The sequence below is a fragment of the Tympanuchus pallidicinctus genome, unplaced genomic scaffold (assembly GCF_026119805.1).
Source record: "Tympanuchus pallidicinctus isolate F22 unplaced genomic scaffold, pur_lepc_1.0 scaffold4, whole genome shotgun sequence".
Taxonomy (NCBI): domain Eukaryota; kingdom Metazoa; phylum Chordata; class Aves; order Galliformes; family Phasianidae; genus Tympanuchus; species Tympanuchus pallidicinctus.
In genome coordinates, this window is record NW_026294758.1 from 8460694 (window position 1) to 8487503 (window position 26810).

The following is a 26810-nucleotide window of genomic DNA, read 5'->3' on the forward strand; positions in this document are numbered from 1 at the left end:
AATATGTTTACTGCTACCTTATTTTAGGGTAATATTTGCACTATTAGCTTGTAGTCACACTACTAGCTTAAAACACAAAAAGGATTTATTCTTTTGTTATACATCTTTTGATAAGGGCTATTGTTTTCACTTGAATCTTTATAATTTTGAATTTTCCAGAAAATCCTACTTTCAACTCCTACAGTTCTATTTCCAGACATATATGTTGCCAGTGTAATATGTGACTAGGAAATTAAATGACAGGAAGTATATTAAGTTCAGTAGAGGTTTTTCAAAAGTTGATTTAAGCATTGCAGGTGGTGCTTCCATTCAGACACACCAACCCAAATCCTACTTTTTGAATATGGATGGATTACTGTGCCCTTTATCTGAAATCAACTCGTAACATTCTGGAATGTTATCACTACAAGGCCAGGCTGGATGTGGCTCTGGGCAGCCTGGTCTGGTGGTTGACGACTCTGCACATAGCAGGGGGGTTGAAACTAGATGATCATTGTGGTCATTTTCAACTCAGGCCATTCTAAGATTCTATGATTCTACATTTGAAATCAAACCATCATTCCTCTGCTAGAACAGGCTTCAAATCCATGCCAGTAAATTACGTAGTGTCCTCTGACTTTCAAGATGCAATTTCATAATAATTTCTTGTTGATTTTGCAACTATTCAGATTATGAAAACATGCCACGTGCTCCAATGTAATGGCACTATTTAAGACAAAATGTCCTTAAAATCACAGTTGATGTAAAAATTAAAGGTTGATTTAGTTTATACCATTTAGCCTTCTAGGTCACAAGTGAGCTTCGTTGTAGAGATTAAGTAAACTGATTCAACATAAATCTGACAATTTAAACTATGACATGCCCTCACTGACATTGAACTTGCAATGCTTTTATATTTCAGATTGACTCCAGAAAGAAAGTTCACTTTCCTGCCTGTGCTGGCAGGCTGATGTCCTTTACGTTTCTGAGCAGCAGACCATATCTGAGGCGAGACAGGTATGCTTTTGGTCTTACTTCCCCACTGTGTTAATGTTCCCTGAGTGACCCTGGCACATGCCTTTCAGAATGCCTTCTGCCTGCCATTCCCAACTGTTAGTTTGGTTGTCCATTCTGCAGACTTTGTAGAGCTCCCTTGCAGTTCTTCAGGTTTGCAAAAATTCAAAGAAGGTCAATGCAGGCACTCAGAAAAGCTGAGGAGCTATGGAGAGAACCAAGACACGGAAAAATACTGAGGATTTGCATACTTTGATCACATACATTGGACAAAAGCAGCAAGAATCATTTTAATGTAGAGCAATGTCATAGGTGAAGACTACAGTATTCTCTAGAATAGTGATTTGGAGGGAAAATGATTCCTTAATTAAAAACACATGACCTGAAGAAATGACAGAATCATTATTACTTCTTAACTTAACTGGTCACGTACAAAGGGGAATAACATCCACACAGTGAATTCTAGATAACCCGAGAAGCACCTTCAGATTCAGTTGGAGAATTTTCTACAAAACCTACTTTGGCTTTGAACAATGAAAGCATTCAAGGGCACATGTAATTTCCAGAGCATGTCTCCCAGGAAGAGAACTCAACAGCTATTTTTTGTGAGATTTTTTGGAGTTTTCAAGAAACGGAAATTGTATCCTAATGCAAGGGTAGGCAACACAGCCTTTCCCAAACACAATTTGAATTTGATTTGCAGATCAGTTATCGCTGTTCACTTCTGCTAAAATCTGAGATATGGAATTCTGGAAATTCTTCTGAGGGCTATAACATATTACCTTCGTATCCTGGGGAATAAGGGGGCAAATCCATAGGCATTCAGTCAGGAGGAATGCACTCTGCATGAAATAGAGCACAATACAGATTTATTGGATGTCATTTAGTATTCACTAGCATTTTGGAATGCATTTTCACTTGACGAATGATCAAGGTAAATACCTGAGAAAAATGCTAGTTAGCTAAATGGTGTCACCTACTAGATTGAATAAGTATGTGGAATTTATCATTTAAAAAAATAATAAAATACTGTCAAGCTTATTCAGTGGGAAGTTTCATACTACACTGGAAACATTTCCTAAGGCCTTTGCACTACAATTGGTACAACTGACCAATTCAAACTGACCGAAGTCAGCAAAGTGACTCTGTAAAAATGGCACCAGCTAAAAAGCCTTACTTCTGGTGTGCACTGAGTCATAGCTGCTTTCCCTTCTTCTGTTTTTCTACAATTATAATACTTTTTTTAATTATTATTATTTATTATTATTATTTTTTATTTTTTTAACCACTTTTAATTCCTGGTAGCTGTGTAGAATAAACACAGCTGTGGGAGAATGAGCTAGATACTTTTCCATTTATATAAGATAAGCAGATTGATTAGCTAACCTGAGATTCTTTATTATCTGTAATGCGGTGTGATGCAAAGGAAAAAATAACAGCCACAGGTTAGGTTTTCACAACTGTCTGTATTGAAGGCCCTCAGAGGAACAAATGGAATACAGAAAACCTAAGAGATATCAAAACAGAGACCTTTCCATTTCGTCACAGTTACAGTCACTGAAGAGCCATATATTAAACAGTTTCCCACATAATTCCAGTTGAATAAATGCACTGGTATTTGATACCTGGAGTTCTTGATGGATGCATGCATCTAAAATATATTTTGATTAAATACACTGGTAATATTTCATATGTTCTCAAAAAGCCTCTGGGAAGCTATGACCCAGGAAGAATGGAATTAAAGCTTCATTTTTCTCACCTTATGAAAAATTTCACTTTCTTTTTGAGGAAAGTCACATTACTTACTGGAATATCCCAGACAGTTTCAAGTTATTCTGGACACTAGATGCTGTCAAGAGGAGCATGTGAATACATAAAAGGTTTAAAATAATCTAATACACAAAGAAGAATGGGCTGATATGCTGGCAGTGTTTTCAAGAAACACAACTTCAATATCAAATGTAGTAAGATGCAGACAGAAAACATTACCTACTAGGTACCTACAAGATAAGAGCTGGTAAAAAAGGGCATTTGATTGATGAGACAGGAATCCTTCAAGCACCATTAAAGAATGCAAACTCAGAAATTAGCTGCACTTGTTTTCTGGAACTGAAGATGAGAGATTTAGCTTTACATGTCTTACATTCACCTTTCAGGAAGAGCTGAGCAAAGAACAAATTCTAAGATACACTGTGCTCAGAAATTGAGTGGCCAAACACTGAACACCCAACCAGGCCTACCAGAGTGTGCAGCATTAACATCATCTGGGCAAATGAACACCCAACTGACAGTCCTATACAAATAAATTGGTGTGGAACTCAGCATTTTGCAAACTAACAGACAAGATTTGCACTGAGACTTGCAGAGATTAAAAAAAAACAGGAACTAATCCTGCTTATATCCTGAACAGTGACCACCAAACTATGCCATATAAATAGACTGGGACAGGACGGCTGAAAAGCCAAGGGACTTCAGTAATGATGCTCCTTTTGCCACGGGCCTGTAATGCTGAGATCTTGGTTTCTGTGTCCCAATCAGCTACCAGTGCAACAGGTTACTTTCCTGCATGCACAGAGATGCTGGTTCTTATGCATCTTCGTAAGAACTTATCTTTCTGATGAAAAATGGTCTAGGTGGGTAGAAGTTGCATCCATTAATTGAATTACATAGAATCACAGAATCACAGAATGGCCAGGGTTGGAAGGGACCTCAAGGATCATGAATCTCCAACCCCCCTGCCACATGCAGGGCCCCAACCTCCCCATTTAATACCAGACCAGGCTGCCCAGGGCCCCATCCAACCTGGCCTTCAGCACCTCTAGGGACGAGGCATCCACAGCCTCTCTGGGCAGCTGTTCCAGCACCTCACCACTCCCATGGTAGAGAACTTCTCCCTGACATCCAACCTAGTTAATACTATCTATGCACTTCCACTTGCCTTTTTTATGTTACATTACATACAAGATACTCTTGAGTGTCTGTATTTGTGAATAGATGTGTGAGAGAAAGAAAGAGAAGGAAAGAAAGGCATAATGACTGTGTGTGTAATGTATCTCAATCTGCGTTGCCAAGAGACCTAATATTATATTAAGATCAAAATGGTGCCAAAGAGAGAGGTCAAGCAGCAGCAGCCAAAAAAAGTTATGATCAGTTCAGGGTATGATGATCAAAATAAACACTTGAGAGTATTGTTTCACAGGATCCAGCCATAGAGGAAGCCCAGATACATTCTTTGAAAGATATCACTGCAGTTGCAACGTGTTAAAATTACTAAAAAGGAAAAAAGGAATGATGATTGAATATTAGATGGAAAATATGCTGGATCTTCTACTGCTAACAGATTCTTTTCTTTTCTTTTAAACTGGACTGATAATTGTTTTACTTTGTGTCACTAATAAGAATTTCTCCATCATCAAAGAAAGATTAACAATGTGAGAACCCAGAGGGATTAGAGAATTAAGAAAAACTGTAACTGCTTAGACCAAAGATTTGGCAAAACATAATAGTGCCCTGAGGCTTTGGAGCATTAAATGCCGAAAGCGTTTGTAGCCTGAGAATTGTGACAGGCTCAGTATTTGGAATTATGGAATTGTTAGTGTTGGCAGGTTTGCTAGAGGGCAGCTGACTCCCAGTGATCTTAATTTTGTTCTCAAAGCAGAATGTGAACAGTTCACAAAAGCTCTGTTGGTGGAGGAAGAGCCAGATCAGACAGCTTCCTTGCAATAAAAAGTTACAAGAGAGTAGGGCAGTCTGCCTGCTCAGCAATTAAGTTGGAATAATAAGCAGATCTGGCTCGTTTCGAAACATCTCTGTACACATTTATGTGGTCCAAACTTGTAAGTGTACAGTCAAGGAGTCCACAAACAACATTTCACTTGCAGCCCACAACACTCATTTTTGAGTACGTCTTCCAATTTTGTACTGTTTGCCTTCAAGTGGGATGGCTCAAAGGTATTTAACTGATGTTAGCACAGCATTAAATGGGAAAAAGGTGTAAGAGTGGTGAAGTACAAGGGAAAAAATCTGGACACCTGCCCATGCAGCCTTTTGTAGGGAACTGGCATTATCAGGGCTGTTGGAGTTGATGATCTCTCGAGGTCCTTTCCAAACCCTGGGATTCTGTGATTCTGTAATACTGTACAACCTGTAATTTTAATGTTCACAGTGATTTTGATTCTGTGCTTCACCTCTAGTCTAGTTTCTATTATGACACTAAAATAACCAGAATGCCTAACCCTGGAAAAGAAAGTCAAGCAGCAACCTATAGACCATCATAACACAATTTTTTCTTCCAATGCAGCAAGAGCATCTTCCTATCAAAATACACACCTCTGGTGGCCAAGATCCAAGTGTCTTAGACATTATTTTGCTGTCACAGCCTGTTGCACAAAGTACACACAATATATTTCAGTAATAACTCCCAAAGAATGAGTGACATTCTTACAGAGAGGATGAAGCAAATGGGTGACAACTTCATTTAAAACATGAGAAAAACTATAGTCTTATGAACCACAATTGATAGTAGCCACAGAATTGAAGCATTCAGGCTGTTTATTTTATGAATTTCACAGTGGAAACTCATTCAGTGAAAAGGATCCAGAAGTTAATCAGCTTTCTTTGCCGCTTGCCTTGAATTTGAAAAAAAGAGACTTTGGATCTTTGGTAAATCCACTTAAAGTACTGTTTGCAGCAGCTAGATCATGAAGTACAGTGTTGTTCTTGGAGCTGACTCTGAGACTGGGACATTTAAGAGTTGGTGTTTAACTCCGTGTTGCAAAATCTTTTCTTAATTGCCTCCACATAAGTTTTGCCTATTTTTTCTTTTATACTTTTTTTTTTCCTGCGTTAATTATTAGCAGAGAATTCTTCAATTACTGTTGCATGATGAAGAAGGGGATACACATCACTGTTTGTTCTATTTTAGGCAACTGAGCAATTTGCTACACTCTCAATGGATCCAGTGTTTATTTTTTAAGACTAAAGACAGAGTGCATATGGCAATAATTCCGACATTTCTTCTGGTGGATGAATCATACAGCACAGTCGGACATGCTGGGAAATCACATTATAATGTATTTTATCAACAGAAAGGGCCATTTGCAGCAGGTGACAGCAGTTCATACTCGTGGTGAAAACAGGTTAATGGAAGCAGATGGTCAAGCCTGGCAGGGAGCTGTGTGTCCATGTGGCCCAATCTGTGCTGAAGCAAGGACATGCAGAGCAGGGTGCCCAGCACTGCTCCAGGCAGCTTCTGAGCACCTGCATAAGGAGGAGACCCCACAGACTCTGGGCAGCCTGTGGCAGAGCTCGGTCACCCCTACAGCACAGCAGTGCTGCCTGGTGTCCAGAGGGAACTTCCTGTGCTCCCCTTTGTGCCCACTGCCTCTCATTCCATCCCTAAAAGGAGCCTGCCTCTGTCCGCCCTGCACCCTTGCTGTGGGTATTTGTACTTACTGTCAAGATCCTCCCTTGAGCATTCTGTTCCAGCTCTCTCAGCTTCCCCTTGCAAGAGAGGTGCTCCAACCCTAAATCATTTTTATAGTCCTACATCGAACTCTTGTTAGCATGTCCATGCCTCCCTCATCATGGGGAGTGAGAAATGGCTCCAATCATCCACTCTAGCATTAAAGTAGGGTTAGAGTAAACATTCTAAAATTAAAATGATGATAAACAGTAACTTGTTGTTCTGGTTTGATATATTATTTAATATAAATTAATGATGCTATAGAGGAGAAAAAGGCAAAAATTTTCTGGAGGAAAACGCTGGACAGCAAGAAAGTTTTTAGCAAGAATTGTGGTTGTGTAAGTATAGCTGCATGCTTTAGCTTGATTATCTGTATGTTTGGCTGAAAACAATAACACAATTTACCAAGTATATCTCTCTTAGCCTTTTTATCTCAGTCCACAGTTGTGTGAGCCTGCACAACCCACGATTAAGTGATAGAATCAAAGAACGGCTTGGGTTGAAAAGGACCAAAATGCTCATTTGGTTTCAACTCCCTGCCATGTGCAGGGTCACCAGCCACCAGACCAGGCTGCCCAGAGCCACATCCAGCCTGGCCTTGAATGCCTGCAGGGATGGGGCATCCACAGCCTCCTTGGGCAACCTGTTCCAGTGCCTCACCAGTCAGAGTAGGTACAACACAGAAAGTCACTGTCACAGTGCAACAGGTAATGTTTCTGATTCCGGTTAGTCTTGTTGCATCCATAAGGACTCAAGGACTCCCTTTGGAATTTTGCAGTTTTTTGTTGTTGCTTTTGTTGTATCACAGGCTGGCTCCTCACAGTCTTCCTTGCTGACAGTAGCATGCCAGAGGCCATGCTTTGGCCCTGCACCATCTCCTCTGGTTTTTATACACATAAATTCTTCAACTACCCCCTTCTTCAACTACCAGAGAAAAGGCGTTAAGGAAAAGCATGTTAAGGAGTATGGGCTATGAAAGAATGAAAAATAAGATACAGCATCAATTACAGATATAGAGAATAATCTTCTCACCAACAGCATTCACTTCCTAACCCTCAGCAGCATTCATGCAGGAATGATATACAAAAACGGAGCCTAGTGTTATCACTACAGATTCTGAAGTGATTGACTACTCAGACTCATTGCCTTTCTGTTCAATTCCATCTACTACAGAAATCTTCTCTGGAGAAGTTTTGTGAGTAATTCTGCAAAACACAAAAGGTCTTGATACTTCGCCTCTTTCTTTTCCCCTGAAATTCAATAGGAATCACTGCTTTAATGATCTTTGGATGTAATACTATAATCACAACACCGTATCTGGAGATACGTTACGTTTGCACATTGGACTAATGAAACCATGAAGATGTTTGTCTTGGTGAATAAATATGGCTCTTGGCTCCCGGACTTCACAATCAGGAAAGGAAAATAGATACAGTAAATCAGCTGAACTCCAAAAGCAGCTCTGCATCCATGGAACTTGATGATCCTGAGGGGCCCTTCCAACTCTGGCCGTTCTGTGACTCTACGATCTCCAGGCTTCTGTTCCAACAGGTTGAGTGAAGGGTCAGACAGCTCTATTAACAGCTTTAGGTGACTTTTAGCTGGCACCTTCTGAAACATCCACTTCAGTCCTGTAGAACAAAAGAAAAAAAAAGTCCCTTGGCCTCTGAACAGTATCCTATTTCACTGTTTTACACAAAATTCTGTACTGCTACTCCTATTTCTATGTGGTTGAACACAAACAAGTAAAAACGTAATTTCACCAGGCCAGGAACACTGACTGAATTAAACAGAAATGAAAAAAATGGAAATAAGCTATCTAAAATTACAATCATGGAAAAGGTTACGTCTACATGACACATGCACGTATTTCTTGAAAATAAAAAGCATATCCATCTTCATACATTTTAAGCCTGTTTCTTCCTTTAAAAAAAAAAAAAAAAAAAAAAAAAAAAAAAGAAAAGGTATCTCAGGTATTTTATTCAACAAGAATTTGAATTAAAAACTGAATTTCATGTCACTCCTTACACTTAAGGATCCCTACACCTAACAGAGCCACTACTGCTATGAGTTATGAGCAGGAAACTTTAACATCTTCATTTTGACTTCAAGTGAAAAAGGAAATAGCACGATATATTGCTGAGTGTAGATTATTCTTACTGTTTCATTCTTCTTTTTTGTGTGCTTTTGGGATCTCTTAGGGGAAAATGGCATACAAAATAAACATTCTCTGCTTATTTTTTCATGGATTCTTCAACTATGTTTAAACTTTGAACACAAAGCTGTAAAGAAGTAAACTAGCATTATCAAAACAACCATTTGAAGAATAACTAAAGAAAATCTGTTCACCAGGTTCTACAGAAATTATGACACTCATCATAAGATGGGGCTAAAAATGATGTGTACTGTGTAGAACACAATACTTGATATAGTTGACGATACTCAACTATAGTGGCACAACTTTGAGCTAGGCATCCAAGCAGCTTGTCATATCAGACTTCCATACCTAACTTAAGGCCTCCTTAAATCAGTGGTAGCTTTGATGACATCTGAAGTCAGGCCAGGCACTCGTTGCCTCTGTTAGCCTGCTTACTCCATTCCCATGCACAGTTCTGGGCTACATTTTCAGAGGTTTCTTTCAAAGTTTCTTGCAAGTTTCTTTCCAAGGTGGTATGTAAAGTTACTAGTTCACTTCAAAAGACAAATCCTCAAAATATAAAGCTCTCTTTTTTTCAACAGCCAATATTGTGAAAGAAATGGAATTACCACCACAGCTTATAGTTGTACCTGTATCAGAGATGTCTTTACAGTCATCCCCAGGAACTTTGATAAACTCAGAAGATGGGCCCTTGTGAACATGAGGTTCAACAAAGTAAAGTGTAAGGTTTTGCACTTGGGTCGAGGTAATCCCTGATATGTGCACAAGCTGCAAGGAGAGGTCCTTGAGAGTAGCCCTGATGAGAAGGACTTAGAAGTCCTTATTGATAAAAAACTAAACATGAGCCAGCAGTGTGTGCTTGCAGTATGGAAGGCCAAAGGTATCCTAGGTTCCATCAGAAGAGGGGTGGCCAGCAGGTACGGAGAGGTGATGACACCATCTATTCTTCCCTCATGAGGCCCAATCTGGAGTACTGCATCTAAGTCTGGGGCCTGCAACATAGGGAAGATGTGGAACTTTTGAAGAAGGTCAGAAGGATCATCCACAAGGATGATCCAAGAGCTGGAGCGCCTCTCCTATGGAGATAGGCTGACTGAACTGGGCTTGTTCAGCCTGGGGAAGAGAAGGCTGCAGGAAAACCTCAGAGTGGCCTCATAATATATATAGGCAGTTTAAAACAAGAGAGAAGTCTACTTTTTACGTGGTAAATAGTGATAGGACAAGGGGGAATGGTTTTAGACTAAAGGAGGGAAGATTTAGATTAGATGTAGGGGGAAGTTCTTTACTGAGAGAGTGGTGAGGTGCTGGAACAGGTTTACCATAGAGGTTCTGGATGCCCCATCCCGAGAGGTGTTTAAGGCTGGGCTGGAAGGGGCCCTGAGCAATCCAATCTAGTGCTTGATCTAGCAGATAGCAACCCCACCTGAAGCACAGGAGCTGGAACTTGCTGATCCTTCAGGTCCCACCCAACCCATGGCATTCTAGGATTCTATGATTGAACCCTGTGTATGTACTTGATTTTATAGCCATTACATGCATGATATTACTAATGGCAACTGTGATTATTCATGGAATCATTCAGGTCAGAAGATAGCATAGCTTTGAATAATTTTTAACTTGGTTTGCTGACATTACTGCCAGGTAAATAGAGAGAACATTGTCAGGTCTTATGGAAGGACAGGCTTAGGGATGGACAACTGTTCTCTACCTCGTCCAGCTCACTGGGAAAACTCATGACACTAGAGATGATCTTGTTGGAAAAAGGAATGCAAAGGTGAATATGAACTCAGTGGCTGATGGGCTTATAGTGGCCTCAGCCAGCCAGCTCCAACTGAAACAGCTGGGACCTGTTCAAGATATCAATAAAATTCACAGCTGGCTTTATAAGGTTCTTGTCCAGCAGGAAAAGACACAGGTTCCAGGCAAACTGAAGGTTATATACGGCATACTGATGCTGCCTTATTATCCAATTTCATACAGGCTTCACACAGTGACACAGATATCTTCTTACTGCTGGAAATAGTATTTCAGGCAGGTAGTTGTACAGCACAACTTTGACTTTGCCGTGATTCAGCATGACCTAATTGCACTTGACTTCTTGTCCACATCCTGATGTATTATAGCATCCCTTGGAAGAGAGGGACACAGCTGGCATTGCATGGCTGGAATAAACTCCAGAGAAGACTCGTCACTTCCTCTCACAGCAGTAACTATTGAAAAATACAAAAGGAAGCTGCAGCTGAGTTGCTGGTCTCTGCAGTAATAAGTTACTGTGCTGGCACTTTCCATAAATCTCATAAATTCAGTGGAAAGGAAACCTGAAGCCTCTTCTTCATATTTATGCCAACTTGCTGCAGTCTGAACTTGTGTCTGCCTTCCTACCTGCTCCTCACAGATGACTTGCTCTCTGTTCCAGCTTCCACTGAGAAGTTCGTTCTAATGAATTGACCTGAAGGCCACAGCCATCTTATTTTCCTCTAGCAATCGGGGTTGGGACACTTGACAATGTTGCTCATTCATGCCACGGCTGAAATACGACTTGTGATAATATCTGCACTCACACAGTGGCCTGTCCTAGGTCTGAACACAGACGCACCAATCGTCTCTATCTTTGAGCTGGTAAGAGGTTCAGACACAGCTGTGGATAAGCTTCATTTAATTAGATGGTAACTGTGAAATGTCTCTTCTACTGCTCTTACCTTCTGGCAGAAAAGAATACGTGTAGACACTCTTTGTGTCGGTAGAATAACATCCCTAGCCAAGTCAATCCTTACAGACTGCAAAATGGACAAATTCTACACCACCAAATGTAAAAATCCTATTCAGAAAGAAAATACAGTTAATGATGAAGCATCACAGATGGAAAACAGTGGAAGGGAAGGTCAGCCAACAAGGACACCCCTGCTGGAAGGCTTCATAGACGTGCCATTCATGGGCTCGAATATCCTGCTTCGACAGAGGCAAACGCTGCTCTGTAAGAACAGGGTTTACACAATGCTAAAGAGGCAGAAAAAATATCCAAGTTCTAATTTACATTTCAAACACTCATACTGCTTTTCTAAATCTGAGTTCCTAATGACATTATAATTTACGAGCCATGTCATTGAAGGATAACACTTTCGCTGTGCATGACATTGTTTGTCCTCCAAGGAACATTTGCTGCATTAGACATAATATACATAGCCAGCTTGTTTATGAAATGAGGACCAAATTCTGTCTTCATGCTTAAGAAGATTTACTGGTTCAGATTTTCAGATTGGTATCCTAAGTGTGAAAACAGTAGTTTGCAGGTCACATGATGTATCAATCTGCCTTTATAGCATGTGTTAGCACAACAGTTGTGAATAAACTCTGGATTTACAACAGCACTAGGCTTTTTTACAGAGGGATACATATAAAGCTGTCACTTCCCTGGCAATGCTGTCTGAAGTTAGAGAATTCTGACACAAAACATTGCTAAATCTAAGAAAGTGCTGGGTTTTCTGCCAACTGAGAGGGAGACAGGGCATAGCCCTAAAAAGGAAAAAGCCTTCCTGGAACTGAATTTTAAGCATTCACTGTAATCCCCTGCCTTGAGCAGCAGCCACAACTGGCAGTCTTAGGGGTGAATTTTTTCTCACTTGTCAGGCTGGTGGAAGGAAAGACATGAAGGAAGAGATCTGGAGAAAGCAAGTTCCCTAGAAGCCTGCAGTGCCAATGAAATGATAAGAATGCTAATGTTTAAAAAAGCCTGAACATTTTAGAACAGAGCAGTACATGGACTTTATCAATCTGAAGTTTTAATGAGAAGAAAAATGCCACCAGTAGTTTGCCAAGCCAAAATCTCTCTATTTCTAAGAATACCATTGACATATCCCTATGTCAAGATACAATCAAAGAAACATCTGCTCTGTTTCTACTCTGTTGCTTCTGCTAGAAACTAGAGACATATTTTAAGAGACATAAAATTGGACATGAGTAAATCAGCTTCCAGGTAACATTTGTGGAATCCCCTAAAGTCTATTTTGAACTTGAAGACAATAATCAAAGCAGGGTTTTTGAGCTCTTAATGAGGATTATCTAGAATTTAATGGATTAAATTATATAAGTGAGATTCTGTAATTTGTTTCATCATCCAGACCATTACTTTGTCAACCACAACTGTGTGGGATGTGCCATCCAGAACACATAATGAAGATATGCTTCCAGACAGAAAAATCTGGCATCCAACAAAGTATGATGCAGTTTAATGACTGAGTAGCAAAAGTTTCAATGGCATTGTAGTTACACTAGACAACACAGCATATAAAACACGTGATGTCACAATTCTGAAAGCATTTCTTAGTAAAAGGATGTAAACTAATCTGATCCTTGAGCTCTTTATTCAAATTTTCCTTGCTCACAGTCACAAATTCAGCTCTTTTTCATGCTACAGTTCTTTATATCAATGTATGATCTATAAAACAAACAAACAAACAAACAAAAAACAGCAAACAAACTGAAAACCAAACACAGTAACATTTGCTGAGAATGTACTAAGAACAAATACAGTTAAGGCTGCTGAAAGTTAACAGTCTTGCCAGATAAAAAATACAGAGAGCACAAATAGCAAGTGGAACATGTCATTAGCATCAGTTTTTGATAAATGTTGAGAAGTGACAGTGGTATAAGCAAACTGTCATTCCAGACAACTGCACTTCCATGCATTATGTATATTATATGTACTTTGTAGGAAGTTCTGCTTTTAAAATGCTTTGCAGAGTCTTCAGGGCGCACAGGGGTTTGTTCACACTTTTAAAAGGTCTTTAAAGCACTACTCTAATCCAGCAGGCTAATGCTGGTAAGTCTAAAAACACAATGGAAAAGTTCCCCAGTGCCTGAAACCTGCCTTCCCAAAGTGAAGAGGGAGTGAGGAATCCACAGCTTCTCTCTCTGTTGGCTCTCTTGGGATCTCTTTGGTAACAGAAGTGTAAAGCTGAGCTCCTTCCATCATCCGTCAACATCTGACTTCTAAATATGAAGCATTGGCACAGCTCTCTAAAACTGAAAATCAGAGTTATTTCCAAATTAACAAGAACTGCCTTCCCAAAAATAACACCCTCACATTACCACCTATCACCAGCACTACATAAAGCCCTATGATAAACGTAATTGCTCACACAAGTTAATGGTCTTAAAATGCAGAACTTGGAAAACATGATCAAGTGGGATTTCTATCAAATACGCTTTTTAAAATAGGACAATCAACTTGAAATAGATAATGGATAAGAAAAGCAGAAGAGCTTCAGTGCCCAACCACAACACCCCTGCAAACCAACACCAGTACAGTGCCCATGCAAACACAGGGCTAATATGCATAAATATGAAATCTCTTTCAAAATTGAAAGGGAGGACACAGATGAGGAAGTGGCCCCAAATCTGTGCAGACAGCTGGAGACAGCTTTCTTAGCACACCCTGTCAGAGGACAAATGGATTCATCCTTATGATAACATTGCATCTTACTGAGGAGAGTCCCAGATGGAAAACTAGGTAGATGGGGTCCTTGGTTAGATACTACTGTTAGTGTTGTAGTAACAACACTGAACTCCAGAGCCTGAAATATCTGCTCTTTCTGTATCATCTAGGTTTCTCTATGTATCTGCTCTTCCTGTATCTTCTAAGCCATATTTTCTGTACTAATGAAGCGAGCATTCTGTCAGCACAGCAGGCTCCCAGATCAGTTGAAAACTATCATTTATCCCCACATTTCACTCATCTTGAAACAAACAACATTTTTCGTCCTTGTAAAACCATCTCTGAACAGCCTTACCCCTGGTTCTGAGAAAGTCTTTTCTAAACATTATCATTTTTTTCATATGAAATTTCTCTAAACATCTGATTGTTTTCTTTGTTACTTACACAGGAGAAGTTATTACACAAGCTGTTGTCACTCCCATCCTAAGCAGATGCAAGACCCATTTTTCCTCTTCACTACTGCAGTCCTCTGCAGTGTTAGGAAGGTGGTCTCCAACCCTATTTCTGTGCTCTCTCAAGGCTGAGTCCTATTTTATTACCTCTGAGCTTTTTACCTCCTAATCAATTAATGAACCCACATCCTGCCTCATTCCTCGGTGAATGAACCCATTCGCCTATGATGAAAAAAAAAACCAAAACAGATTACTCGGTATTATTTAACAATAACTAAAAGCCTCGTAAAGCAAATGGCAAATTTGGATCAATTCTTCGCTGCAGTCATCAGACAGGACTTCGTTTTACAACTTTCTGAACTTCTCATTCAGATTTTAAAGAAGGAATCCTTTCCTCTTTTCTCTTACAAGCCCAGAGCTGCAAACTGCATCCCCTGAATTTCACCTTTGGGCACTATTGGACTAGCAATAATCACAGCGTTCACAGACATAGGGTCTGATTTACGAGTGGCTCCTGTGTGGATCCAGGACTTGGACTCCACGATCTCATGGGTCCCTTCTGTGACTACTGGAGCTCATTGACAAAGGCCCAACCTCCTTCTAACACTCCTGTACTGATGTTCAGGTGTAAGTACTTCCACGGAGGTGAGACCACAGCCAAAGTCAAATGATGTGCAAAAGTATTTGGAGCCCTAGAATGTTTACACTAAGTAATAATTGGAGCAATAAAAAATTATATCATCATAATTCTGAGATGCTATTAAGAAGTTTTAACTCTGTTGCTTTGAAAACAAACAAAACTGACTGCACACCTCCTTACAGCTAGACATAACTGCTACAGCTTCTCTTTTCTTTTTTTTCCCCTACGGAATTTTAAGCAACTGCAGGCTGCACGTAGAACAGACTCAAATGAATGACTATGTGTTAAATGCTCACTCCAGTGAGATGTGCAATTACAGATAGCCATGCTATCCTGCAAACAAATGGGCTCAAAGCAAAACCGGTTCTGGCTCCAGCTGTAATATTTTGAAAACACGTTGCCAGTATCACCTAAATAAATGCTTTGACCATTAGAGTGGAAAGGATGACACTTCAAATTGTGCTTGGATACAAAATTTAAAAAGCTTAAAAACTGTTCACCAAACGGAAGACACTTATCTAGAGCATGGGACACATTTATTTTGCATAAGTGCACCGGATGACAGGGGAAGTTTAAGCCATTTTACAAGTGATTTAATAGAAGAGACGGCAGACATGATACACTCAATTTTTCTGAAGTTACATAAAGGAAAAGACAAAAAAAAACCAAAAACAAACAAACAAAGAAACAAACAAAAAAAACCAACAAAAAACAAAACAAAAAAAAACTCCCCATAAACTTATTTCTTCATTATTCATGAAGGCCATATATAGTGAGTTACAGTTCGTGGACCTTAAACTGCTGTCTTTTTTAACTGTGGTCTCTTAGAACTATACACCATCACCACTGCCCTGATACTTTACAGCTTTTAACTTTATTATAACACAGACAATGCGTAAGATGAAGTGGTGTCATTTCTTAAGTCTTTATGGGATTAAAGCTTGGCTTTAAATATATGGCTGATACATGATCATGATACATCAGAACTCAAGAGAAGTACTGCAGTGGGCTTCTGAAACAATACGGGCCGAGGCTGAGGCTGGTAATGATGACACACGTCCAGTCATTCAGGTCTGAGAATCACAAACCCATTTCAAAGCGAGGAAATAAAGATAAAAGCTCAGCTGCAGCAGCCTTACAGAACACAATACTTACTTCAAGTTTCATTCTGGCAACTGTCAAGCAGTTAACGTTGATGAAAGTGCCTACAGACCCATAAAACATTATTATTATGTATGTCATGCCCAGAATTCTTTTTACCTGTGTAACATGATATACTAGAGCAGTTTGGATGAAATATTTCTGTATCACTGCAATAAATCATAGCGCACTAAAATGCCATACAGCTGAAAGGAAGTGCTGGAATTACTGCCAATGCTCATAGCACCAGAAATCAGAAAGTGTCAGATGCTAAACGCTTAATATATCTCTCTTCTGTACCCATTTTAAACTGTAAAAACTCTCTCAGAAGCAATGAAACACCTCATTACAAATACTATTACTGAAATGGGAGGCTGTCAGGCAGTAGCCATTTATTCTCTTAAAGGCTTGATTACTGTAGAAGACAACAAGCACCAAAACAACGCACATCTGCTAGCACTGCACTGCAAAAGGCCATGAGAACCAAGTCAGAAACATGAGACAGTTTTAAAACATTCTTTCAATCGATGATCCAGTTTTGGGGGTCACAGTATCCTTGTGCCATTTATTTATTAAAAACAAAAAAAAAGGCAATGCACTTATTTGTAACTTCTCAGATTTTTAAAGGATAAAGTTAGTACTGCAATTAACAGCTACACAGCCAGGTAACACCTGCTCCAATATTTGAACCATGTGCACTGGGGTTCTTAGTGTACAGAAAAGACAACCAAAGGAAGAAATGGCAGTAGCCTTCCAGTTAACTCTAACAGAGAGGTGAAGAAAATCCTCCCAAGCTAGGGAGGATGGAAGGGAAAAGAAGTCTGTTGTTGATTTCCCTTGGTTTTGTACTTTTTTTGTACACAGAAACTGTGCCTGTGCAAATCCGCCAGGAGTTCAGCATGGCTGTCAGCAGACTGTACTGGGTGCTTGAGCAAAAAGTACACCACATCTTCACAATGGTTGCGAACAGCTGAGGCAGAAAAACAAAGAAATCGTAACAAATGTTACATGTTATTCCCTAGTTGAGCTGGATTATCAGCACAGTTCACTCAGAGGGGACCTACAGACTGAGTCCAACTGCCCAACCACTTCAAGGCCAGTAAGAGTCAGAGCATACTGAGGAGGGCAGTGCCCAAAGGGCTCCTGAGCACCCATGGGGCACCAACCATTTTTCTGGGAAGCCTCTTCCATCGTCTGGCCACCCACCCAGGAATTTATCCTAATTCTGAGCGCATACCTCCTCTGGTGGCCCTGCGCATAGCAGGGGGTTGAAACCAGATGATCACTGTGGTCCTTTTCAACGCAGCCATTCTATGAGTCTACGGTTCTGACAGGAGGCTTCCTTAGTTTTATTCTAAAGATCTTTTTCTCTTTCCCATTCCTACAAACCATACTGTTTGTCAGAACTCTGACTATCTTCAGTCACACAATTCACATCAGATTCCTAAAAACAGGCATGGCATTTTGCCTCAGAAAAATGTTATCCATGTGAAATTGAGTTTTTATTGAACACATTAAGTTTCTGCCTCATTTGGATATTTCCTGTTTAAATGCTGTTTTATCTTTTTCCAAAAGTTATTTAGCATCACCAACATGCATAAACTTTATAAGATACTGTAAGTCAGACACACTCTCATCTTGTTTGCAAGTCTTTTCCATGCTATGAAATACTTATTGCCCTACACACCAGCATTATACAAAGAAAACATATTTAAACCCCCAAAAAACAGCAACATTGTCCATGCAAAGACCAGCATTTTTATTGAGTGAAATGGAACTCTGCACAGTGTTCTGGATGCCTTTATTTAGCACACCTCTATGGAGTAAGCCCCTCTATCTCACAGCTGTTAGATGAGCCTGCTAGCCAGACCATGTCCTCTTGGTTGTCTTTCCCTTGCTTGCTCCTCGCCATCCGAACCAGCCTACTGTGACTGAACAGATATAGGAAAACAAATTCTCATCAGCTAATACTTTTCCTCTTTCTGACTGTACCCTCCGTATGACTCACTTGATCCGGACTATTAGAAATACCATGTCTCATGTAGGTCTATTCCCCAAAATCAAAACATTCTGCCTTCAGAACACTGAAGGCTATTAACATGCACTCTATGTGCTATGGCGCACATTCTTCTATTCTCATCACACTCCTCTGAATACGCCATGATGTGCAGCATCTTTCCATTGTGCAAACAGACGGCTTTAAAGCAGACAAAGTCTAAATAGGTAATATGGGTGGATTGCACTGATGAATTCTGCAGAGGCCTTAGCACGCACACGCTGAATTCCCAAACAGACGGTATGATCCAGGCCAGGCTGGATGTGGCTCTGGGCAGCCTGGCCTGGTGGCTGGTGACCCTGAACATAGTCTGAGGGTTGAAACCAGATGATCATTGTGGTCCTTTTCAACCCAGGCCATTCTAGGATTCCATGATCCAGGAACCTGCCTGGCATGCCTCAACCACCTGACATTTAGCTAGCAGGACGGAACACCTGCAAAGCAAGCAGCTGTCTGATCAGCTTCTCAGCACCAACCGCCTCGTCCCGCACCTCTGCAGCTCTGCCATGAGCAGACGCAGGCCGGCCCCGGGTTGCAAGGCTGCACCGAGCGCCGCGCAGCCGCGAGCTCTGGCCCTGGACGTGCTGGCACACGCCGCTGTCAGCCTCCTGCCTGCAGCACAGCGGCGCGCAGCAACTATTTTTCCTTCAGGTCCTGGAACTTGGGAGCGCACGGGTCTCACCGCGGTACAACCTGCACGTTTCTCACGGACAGGCGGCGCAGCCCCATCTCCCCGCGACGCCGATACCGGCAGCCGCCCTCCCCGAGGAAGCAGCCCCGTCCGGAGCGGGGCGGCCGCCGTCCTCCCGCCGCCCCTCCCCTGGAGCGCAGCGGGGCAGCGCCGGCCGCGCGGTGGAGCTGAGCGCCCCCCCGCCACATGGCGCGGGAGGAGCCGCCCGGCGTCGGGCGCAGGCGCCGCAGCGTTCGGTCGCGCCATGTCCCGTGGGCGGACGGCGCTCGGCGCCATCGCCTGGCTCTGCCTGCTGGTCGCGGCGGCCGACGGGCTGAGGAGGAGGGGACCCAGCGTGACGGCCAAGGTGACTCCGGGCCGGGCCGGGCGGGAAGCGGTCGGTCTGTCGGTCTGCTCTGGGGCGGCCCGCGAGCTCCGCCCGTCTCGCCTCGCCTGCGAGGAGCGGTGCCCGGAGGCCGCGCCGCGCTCGTTGCGGCGGGATACCGCGCGGCAGAGCCCGAGGAGCGGCGTGGGGTGTCCCGGCCCCCGCCCTATCGCCCCGTGCCGGTGCTGCCATCGCCTCGCTGCGGCGCGGAGCGGCGTCACCGTTTCCGTGAGCTGTCGCACGGTGTGGTGACGCGTGGAGCTCTGAGCTGGCTCGGGCTGCCCGCCGGGGCTTTGCTGTTGCGTTCGCTCCCGGTGCCGCGGGCGCTGAGCCGGGCCGCCCGCTGCCCGCTCCGCCTGCCCCGTTACGGCGATTTTTAACTTCGGCTTCTATCCCTGCAAATCTGAAGCTGCAGCGTCTGACGGCTCAGCGACGTTTCGTTCCCTTTTCGAAGGACTTGAAGAGAGGTGGGGACCCGACGTTGTGCCCGAGAGGTCCGGGTTGGGCGTTAGGACACATTTCCTAACGTTTCTGGGAGCACAGGCATTTTCGAGTGCAGCTCTGCCGCTTGTGAAGCCTGGCCTCAGTTCGGGATAGGAGCTTTGCCTTCTCTCCCGTGCTCTGTGTACGCATTTGATAGTGCTGCTGCCAGCAGGCATTGCTGGCAGCCTTGGCTGTGTCACCAGCACCCTGCCTGGACAAGATTTCCATAGAAAATAAGATGTGTTTAGAAAACCTGCACAGGTTTTTTTTTTTTTCCTGTGAGCCCATACCTAAAGAGAGCTGACTGCAAAATGAAGAAAGATTCATTTATAAAAATGCCAGGAAATCAGGGAAAGTTTGTTGTTAATGCTTTGGAAGCCACTCATCTAACTAGTACAAGTATTTGGTGCCAAGTGCCAAGAAAATGGATGAGGTGCATCAAAAGGAATGTTATTTTCTTTATAAAGCTTTTGTAACATTAGCCAGGAGTTCAACAGTCAAAACCACATGGAAGAAGAAGAAACAGTAGAAATGTTTGGTAGGAAAGCATGAAAGAGGCATTGACATTGGAGAGACTGTGGTCATTTATTATGATAATTGGACTAATTTCTTAGAGTTGCAGACTAGTAATATTTGGTCAAGTGCAGAACAGCAAATACCACATCACAGGAATACACATTGCTATTTCCTAGAAGTTGTAATAGTTTTTATGTAACTTTTTCAGAACTTAAAACTCCTCATTTCCTGACAGCTGCTCCTATTTAATCATTTGAACAGTTTTGCTGTTCATAGGCACACACAGACATTCTGAACTATGTTAAATGCCTCCTAACTCTTTTGTCTTTTCCACATATGCTTTTTAGCAACACGCACGTAGAAGACTTCAGGCAACCAACTACCTACTGAAGCCTGCTTCTTCCTCCAGGCAGTTCTGGGCTGCTATGTGGGGAGTGGACACCTTGCTGGAGCAGCAGGGTTTTCTTCCCACCTTTTCCCACTGCATAATCTGGTTTTGGAAACTGGAAGGAAACTAGCACCTGAGGATTGTAATATTAGTCGTGAGCGCCCCAGAGGCTATTTCTTACCATTGTTCATGTTTGTGTCTCTTTTCTTAACAAATACATCTAGGTGTTCTTTGACGTGAAGATTGGAGACAGAGATGTTGGCAGAATTACAATTGGGTTATTTGGAAAGGTTGTCCCAAAAACGGTGGAGAACTTCATTGTGCTGGCAACTGGAGAAGTAGGTTTGCAGTTTTCTTCCTTTGTGTGCTAAAGTTTGGAGTGGGGAATGAGTATTTAAATGCCGTTTTGGCTGTGAAATGTCCACCTCACCTCAGTGCAGTCAGTGCAAGAGTGCCGTTCCCGAGTCCGTGCTCTGCTGTGTGAGACACAGAAGTCCTTGCATCACAAAATGTCACTGGGGCTGGCTGTCAGCACCATGGCATGTCCCTGCCCAGCAGATGTGCCATGAAGGGGCACTGTGGTCAGCACTGGTCAGACGGACTTGTACCCTCTATGCAGTCACCTGCATCTCACTGCTGTTTCTTGCCAGCATTTGGCTCAGGTGGTGGTATGTTCTCTGAAAGCTGACCACTTACCACGTGCACATTGCCATATGATCATACAGAACTGTGTGTTACATTCATTATTTCATTTACTTAGAGAGGATATGGATACAAAGGAAGTAAATTTCATCGTGTGATCAAAGACTTCATGATTCAAGGAGGGGATTTTACAGCTGGAGATGGATCAGGAGGTAACATACCTTTCTTATGGCTTCTTTCCTTTCTTTGAGGGTTTACTGAAAAGATGGATGAAAAAGTATTTTCCTTTTTTCTTTCAACTCCCATAAACAAGAAAAAAAACATTTATTTTAGAAACAGCTAGTTCTTTTCCAGGCATCTTGGAAGATAAGATGCACAAATGCAGGTTACCAAATAAAAGTGTGCGTATACCTTCCTTGTCCTCAGCTTCTGCAGATAGCGCTTTCTGTCTGTGACTTTTCCCCAGTCAGGAGCCTGGCTTTGCAGTGGGCATGGCAAGCCCTTTGAGCAGCTGAGCAGCTCCTACAGCCATTTCCACCATTCCCCTGCTCTGCTTTGCAACAGCACTGCTTTCCTGATTGCAAGTATACGTGGACCAATTTCAGTCACCCAGCAGCAAACTAATCTGCAACAAAGCAAGGAAAGCACTCAGGGGGAAGCAGGTAGGGAAAGAGCAGTCTCACCTCCCTTGTCCTCAGCTCAGCCATTTCTGTGGAGCATTCCAAAAAGTGCTGCAGGAGAGAAATCCAAAGCAGGGACAGAGAAATTGAAATGAGTGTCTTGCACTCTCTTTTTTCTTCCACTAAATCTATAACTGCCTCCTGAACCTCCAGAAGACCACATCAGCTAGTTCAGGAGAGCAGTCTAGTGCAGCATCTCTTGCATTGCATGCATTCTGGCCTGATTTCTTCTCTTCCTTTACACGCGTGTTCATCAGGTGCTACGATTTGAACTGTCCGCGTGCAGTGTTAGTGACTTCCCCGCTGGGACAGAATGGAAAACACATTCCTTTTCCTTGCAGCAAACAGTGGGGAAGGCTAAAATACCACAGACACAGTTTTAGCACTAAAGGTAGGCAAGGTTTGTTTGCCTGCTACTACTGTTTGTTGGGATAGTGTGTTGGGGCAGCATCCCTACAGGCACTGTGCAAACAGGGAGCACAGCAGCATTCTCTTTTCAAAGTTACAGTATTTAACCATGACTATTCTTTCTCTTTTCAAGCACCAAAATTGTTACATAATGTTTCTATAGATACACATGGAGTCTGTGACACTAGCTTCCCTAGTCTTCATAAACATGTTTAAAGCAAAATACAAAAATATACTATGCAGAAAGTGTTACAGGAGTACCAAAGTTGCCACAAAACATGACTACCTTATTTTTAGTGGCCATAAAGATGCCATTTGAATTTGCTGGGATGAAGTATCACTGCTGCTCAGCGATGTATTTTAGTAGGATCTTTGAAGATACTGAGTTTGCTTGTTAAATTCAGAGGCTAAAGCATCACTAGCTTTAAATATTCTTTCCATGTATCTGGTGTTTTAGTTCACCTTATTCTTTTCTCTGCATGCAAAATCTTTTCAGTTACTGAATCACAACAGTGATGTTGTTAGGCTTACTCAAATGATCACAACAGTGATGTTGTTAGGCTTACTCAAATGATGAATCTTTTAAGTCTCGTCTTTGTACTCGTTTCATTTTTTAACAAGGTTGTGGGTTGTTTGCTTTTTTAAGAAAAAAACAAACTTTTTTTATGTCACAGGAAGAAGCATTTATGGAGAAAGGTTTCCAGACGAGAACTTCAAGCTCAAACATTATGGAATTGGATGGGTTAGCATGGCTAATTCTGGCCCAGACAGCAATGGCTCCCAGTTCTTTATCAGTGTGACAAAACCTTCCTGGTTAGATGGAAAACATGTAGTATTTGGCAAAGTCCTTGATGGAATGGTAAGCTGAAAGCGAATAATTCAGGGAAGTATTCTCCTGTATTATACTGGTTAGTGTAACTTAGAGCCATCTTGAACAACTGAGTGTTCATCTGGAGTGCATTTGGTAGAAAATGGATGAGAAGAACTTGAAGCTAGGAGATTTGGAACTGAAATACCAAATGATGGCCCCTTGCTTCAGATCACTAGCCAACGAAGTCAACATTGACAACTTTGCAGACTGCAGAGTTCAGGTCCCCCTGCTAGTAATGCTGCCAGCCATGAAATAATTATATTTCTGCAGGCTGTAGGTAACTCTTTAGTTGTTAGGTCACATGAGTGTGAGGTATACAAGCAAATATTCAGAACTGTTTAAAAAGGAAACAAATGATAGTCAGTACCCTCCACGTGTACACAGCAGCAAAACTGATCAAGTGCATCACTGCAAGGGCCAAGCAGTATGCAAGTTCAGAAGTGTTATTTCCCATTGATTATACTTCTTTTAACTCCATGCAACTCATTACTCCATTTAATCTATATTTTGAAATGAGTGGGTAAACACGACCTTCTGCACCAGTTCTTTGAGGAGTTTGCAGACCTCATCAGAGCACTTCCTCTCACATCCCATCCTGAGTATCCAATTCAATTCTTAGGAGCTCAGCAGCTGAAAAAAAATAATTGAAGAGAGATTAAAACTGAGTTTTAGTCTAGATGAAATGGCAGATAACAAAAAATGAGTGCTCAGTATTTCCAACTGAATTTTGTCCTTTAGAAATAGCTACTTCGATCTCTTGCCTAATACATATAATAAAGGTAGAAGCGGTCACCAGGAGCACTTAACTGCTTGCTGTGTGCCAGACTTGAGCCGCTGGAGCTTTCTTTATCCAGCTGATCTGTGCTTTATTTTTTACAGTCTGTGGTGCACTTGATAGAGCTTCAGCAGACGGATGAACATGACCGCCCTCTTCATGACTGCGTGATCGTGAACAGTGGCAAAATAGCTGTAAAGGAACCATTCGTAGTGGAAGTAGATGACTGGTGAGAACAGTGCTCAGTGTGCAAAGTACAGTGTAATCCTTCGAGGTCTAAGTTTTTTGACTGATCTCAATCGTCTATTGAGTTTTCTCCTTAAAACACATTAAGCTATATGCAGGTGATGCTCCTAAGTTGCCAGCTACATAAAGATAGTGCTGTGTGTAACAGCTGGATGGAGCAGTCAGGCCTTAGAACTCAGGACAAGGCCTGCACATTCCTAGAGCTTACTGAAAATCTCTCATGAAAGAGTGTAGAAGTACTTCCTTTTTTCAAGGCATGAAATAGTCATTTTGTATTCTTTGGAAATTTTCACAATATTTGTTACTGCCTTTTAACTGAAAATGTTATTTTCTGTAGAAGTATCTGCTTCTTTTAAATACGTGTCTCTGGGGAAAAAAGGTAAAATACAGACATGTTTTGAATAAAAAACTTTGATTTCAGATAATTCATGAAGAGTTTTGTTTTTTCTTTTTCTCTCCCTTTTTGCTTTCTTCCCACTTCATTTGAGTCTGCAAACCATGCGGGAGTGCTGCTTTTCAGATGAGGTTTCAAGATTTGAGCAGGGTGGCAGGTTTCCTTAATGTGTGAGTTGAAGTTCTACTGTCTTTCAAAAAAAGCAGTGCATTCAGATGACAGTCCTGCAATCAGGAAGTAGCAGGTTGTCTCACTAAATACGATTGTCAGTTAGAAACTGGACAGTCCTAGAGGTCTTTTCCAACCTTGGTGGTTTTCTGATTTTAGGAAAGCTTGAAGGTGGAGTCTAAATTTGCCTACTATTAGGCAATCAGACGACCATTTTACATATCAGTTTGTGCTTTTTTTTTTCTTTCTTTTTTTTTTTTTTTCCCTAGCCTTTGCAGGTAAGAATCTGCAAAGAGTCTAGGAAATGAAGACTGGAAGGAAAAGCAACAGTTTCTCATACTGTGTTACCTAAATTGCTTTCACTACTACCTGAAAGCTTTCCTGGAGGTGGATCCCCCAGGCAGGAAAGCAAGGACTCTCACATGGGCAAGTTGATTTTTTTAAGCAAATCCAAACTTTTCACTATTTCCAAGCAGCTTTAAGGCAGATTTTGTAGTCAGGCAATACGTGTGCCTCCTGATCAGTTTTGGTAGTGCCTAGCTTTGCAGTTACTGATTCTGTGCCTTTGTCCAAGTTCAGTTTCCCTATTCTATGAGTGTAATACATTCAGATAGCAAGTGTGGTACTGTGAGTTTTAAAGAGACAGGCAACTAACATGTTCTTGTGCATCACGTGAAGATGTGATGACCTCTTTGATAACCTCTGAGAAATGTTTTATTTGAACAAAAAGGCACAACAAAATACACTGAAGCAGTACATCAACGTTCTAGTAATTTATTTTGTAATCTCCAGTAGCACACAATTTCCAGTTAAATCTGAATATATATACACACAAGTATATATATGAGTTTTGACATGTTACTACTTAATCAAACTTTAGTAAGCTAAAGTTCATATGCTCTGTGACTTATAAAATGCTAAGATACAGAATACAGTCTGCAAAATAAAGAGTAAGAATACACACAGGTTATGTGTCATAACTGAGTGAGGTGCATAAATGCCATGTAAGATCCCCTGGTAGACAGCATCACTGTGACTGAAATCTGGACTATTTTCTAAAAGAGAGCTACGTATTTCAGAACATAAAAGCATGATTTCTCATGGCAACTGCACATACCTGCGTTGGCTCTTTTCCAACCAATAATTAAGAAGCAAATTGAAAATAACTTAAGAAAAATGCTCAGCAAATTCCTCAGTTTCTCATGCATTCACTTCAGTGCCAGCACTTTCAATCCATCCACTGCCAGCAATGGGCCTGTGTGCTGAGAAAAAGCCTGGTGCAAAAAGGTTTAGTGTAATTTAGGATAGAAACGGTAGAAAATAGTACATCTTTTAATTCTTTTCAAAGGATAATGTAACTCAGTGTATGATGTTCAGCTTGTAGTGTTAAATAGTTACAAAGAGTCTATCAACAAGGTACAACTACCTTCTGTATGCTTGTTTCCAAATCTTTTTAAAAGCAGCAACAGTAGTGACACTGATTAAAATAAAAAGTAACACTTGAAGTTAAGCAGAGGTTGTGCCTCATGATTTTGAGCACAAAAATCACATCACCATTTCCTTCTTACTAATCTGATTAAACATTACTTGGAGACTTGCTTCAGCTTCTTCTAGCTGTGAATCTCTTCTACCTTGGCAGTAAATGAGGATAAAATATTCCATGTAGGATGCCTTCTATAACCACATTTGGAAAGTTATCTGAAAAAAGATAGAAAACCTGGTTTTGTTATCTATGTCAGTAAGGACAGGTGTTCTTGTCAAATTTAACTGGTTAAGGCCTAGTCTAACCCGGGTTACTGCATCACCAAACTGCTTGCCCACGCTGGGATGTGCTATTAGTAGTGCTG

At 41.6% G+C, this 26810-nt stretch overlaps 2 protein-coding genes across 4 annotated transcripts in view; one reads left to right on the forward strand and one right to left on the reverse strand.

Annotated features, from left to right (window-relative positions):
- The first annotated feature begins 18828 nt into the window (after positions 1-18828).
- On the forward strand, positions 18829-24826 carry PPIC (peptidylprolyl isomerase C). The gene is made up of 5 exons (XM_052701098.1): positions 18829-19374; positions 21004-21117; positions 21540-21633; positions 23184-23368; positions 24260-24826. The coding sequence occupies exons 1-5, from the start codon at positions 18844-18846 to the stop codon at positions 24386-24388; spliced, it is 1053 nt and encodes a 350-aa protein (XP_052557058.1). The 5' UTR covers positions 18829-18843; the 3' UTR covers positions 24389-24826.
- An 898-nt stretch (positions 24827-25724) lies between these two features.
- Positions 25725-26810, reverse strand: part of SNX24 (sorting nexin 24) — a 77415-nt gene continuing 76329 nt past the window's right edge. For all 3 annotated transcript variants that reach the window (XM_052700625.1, XM_052700624.1, XM_052700623.1), the window contains exon 7: positions 25725-26661. In XM_052700625.1, coding sequence (XP_052556585.1) covers positions 26591-26661 — 71 coding nt within the window. In that variant the 3' untranslated portion in view covers positions 25725-26590. The remainder of the gene's footprint in view (positions 26662-26810) is intronic.

What these genes read in the sequence shown, in the direction of transcription:
- PPIC (XM_052701098.1), top strand. Translation starts at nt 18,844, where the DNA reads ATGAGCAGACGCAGGCCGGCCCCGGGTTGCAAGGCTGCACCGAGCGCC. An exon ending in TTGTGCTGGCAACTGGAGAA is followed by an intron (nt 21,118 to 21,539) that starts GTAGGTTTGCAG and finishes TCATTTACTTAG; the next exon opens with AGAGGATATGGATACAAAGG. An exon ending in AGCTGGAGATGGATCAGGAG is followed by an intron (nt 21,634 to 23,183) that starts GTAACATACCTT and finishes TTTATGTCACAG; the next exon opens with GAAGAAGCATTTATGGAGAA.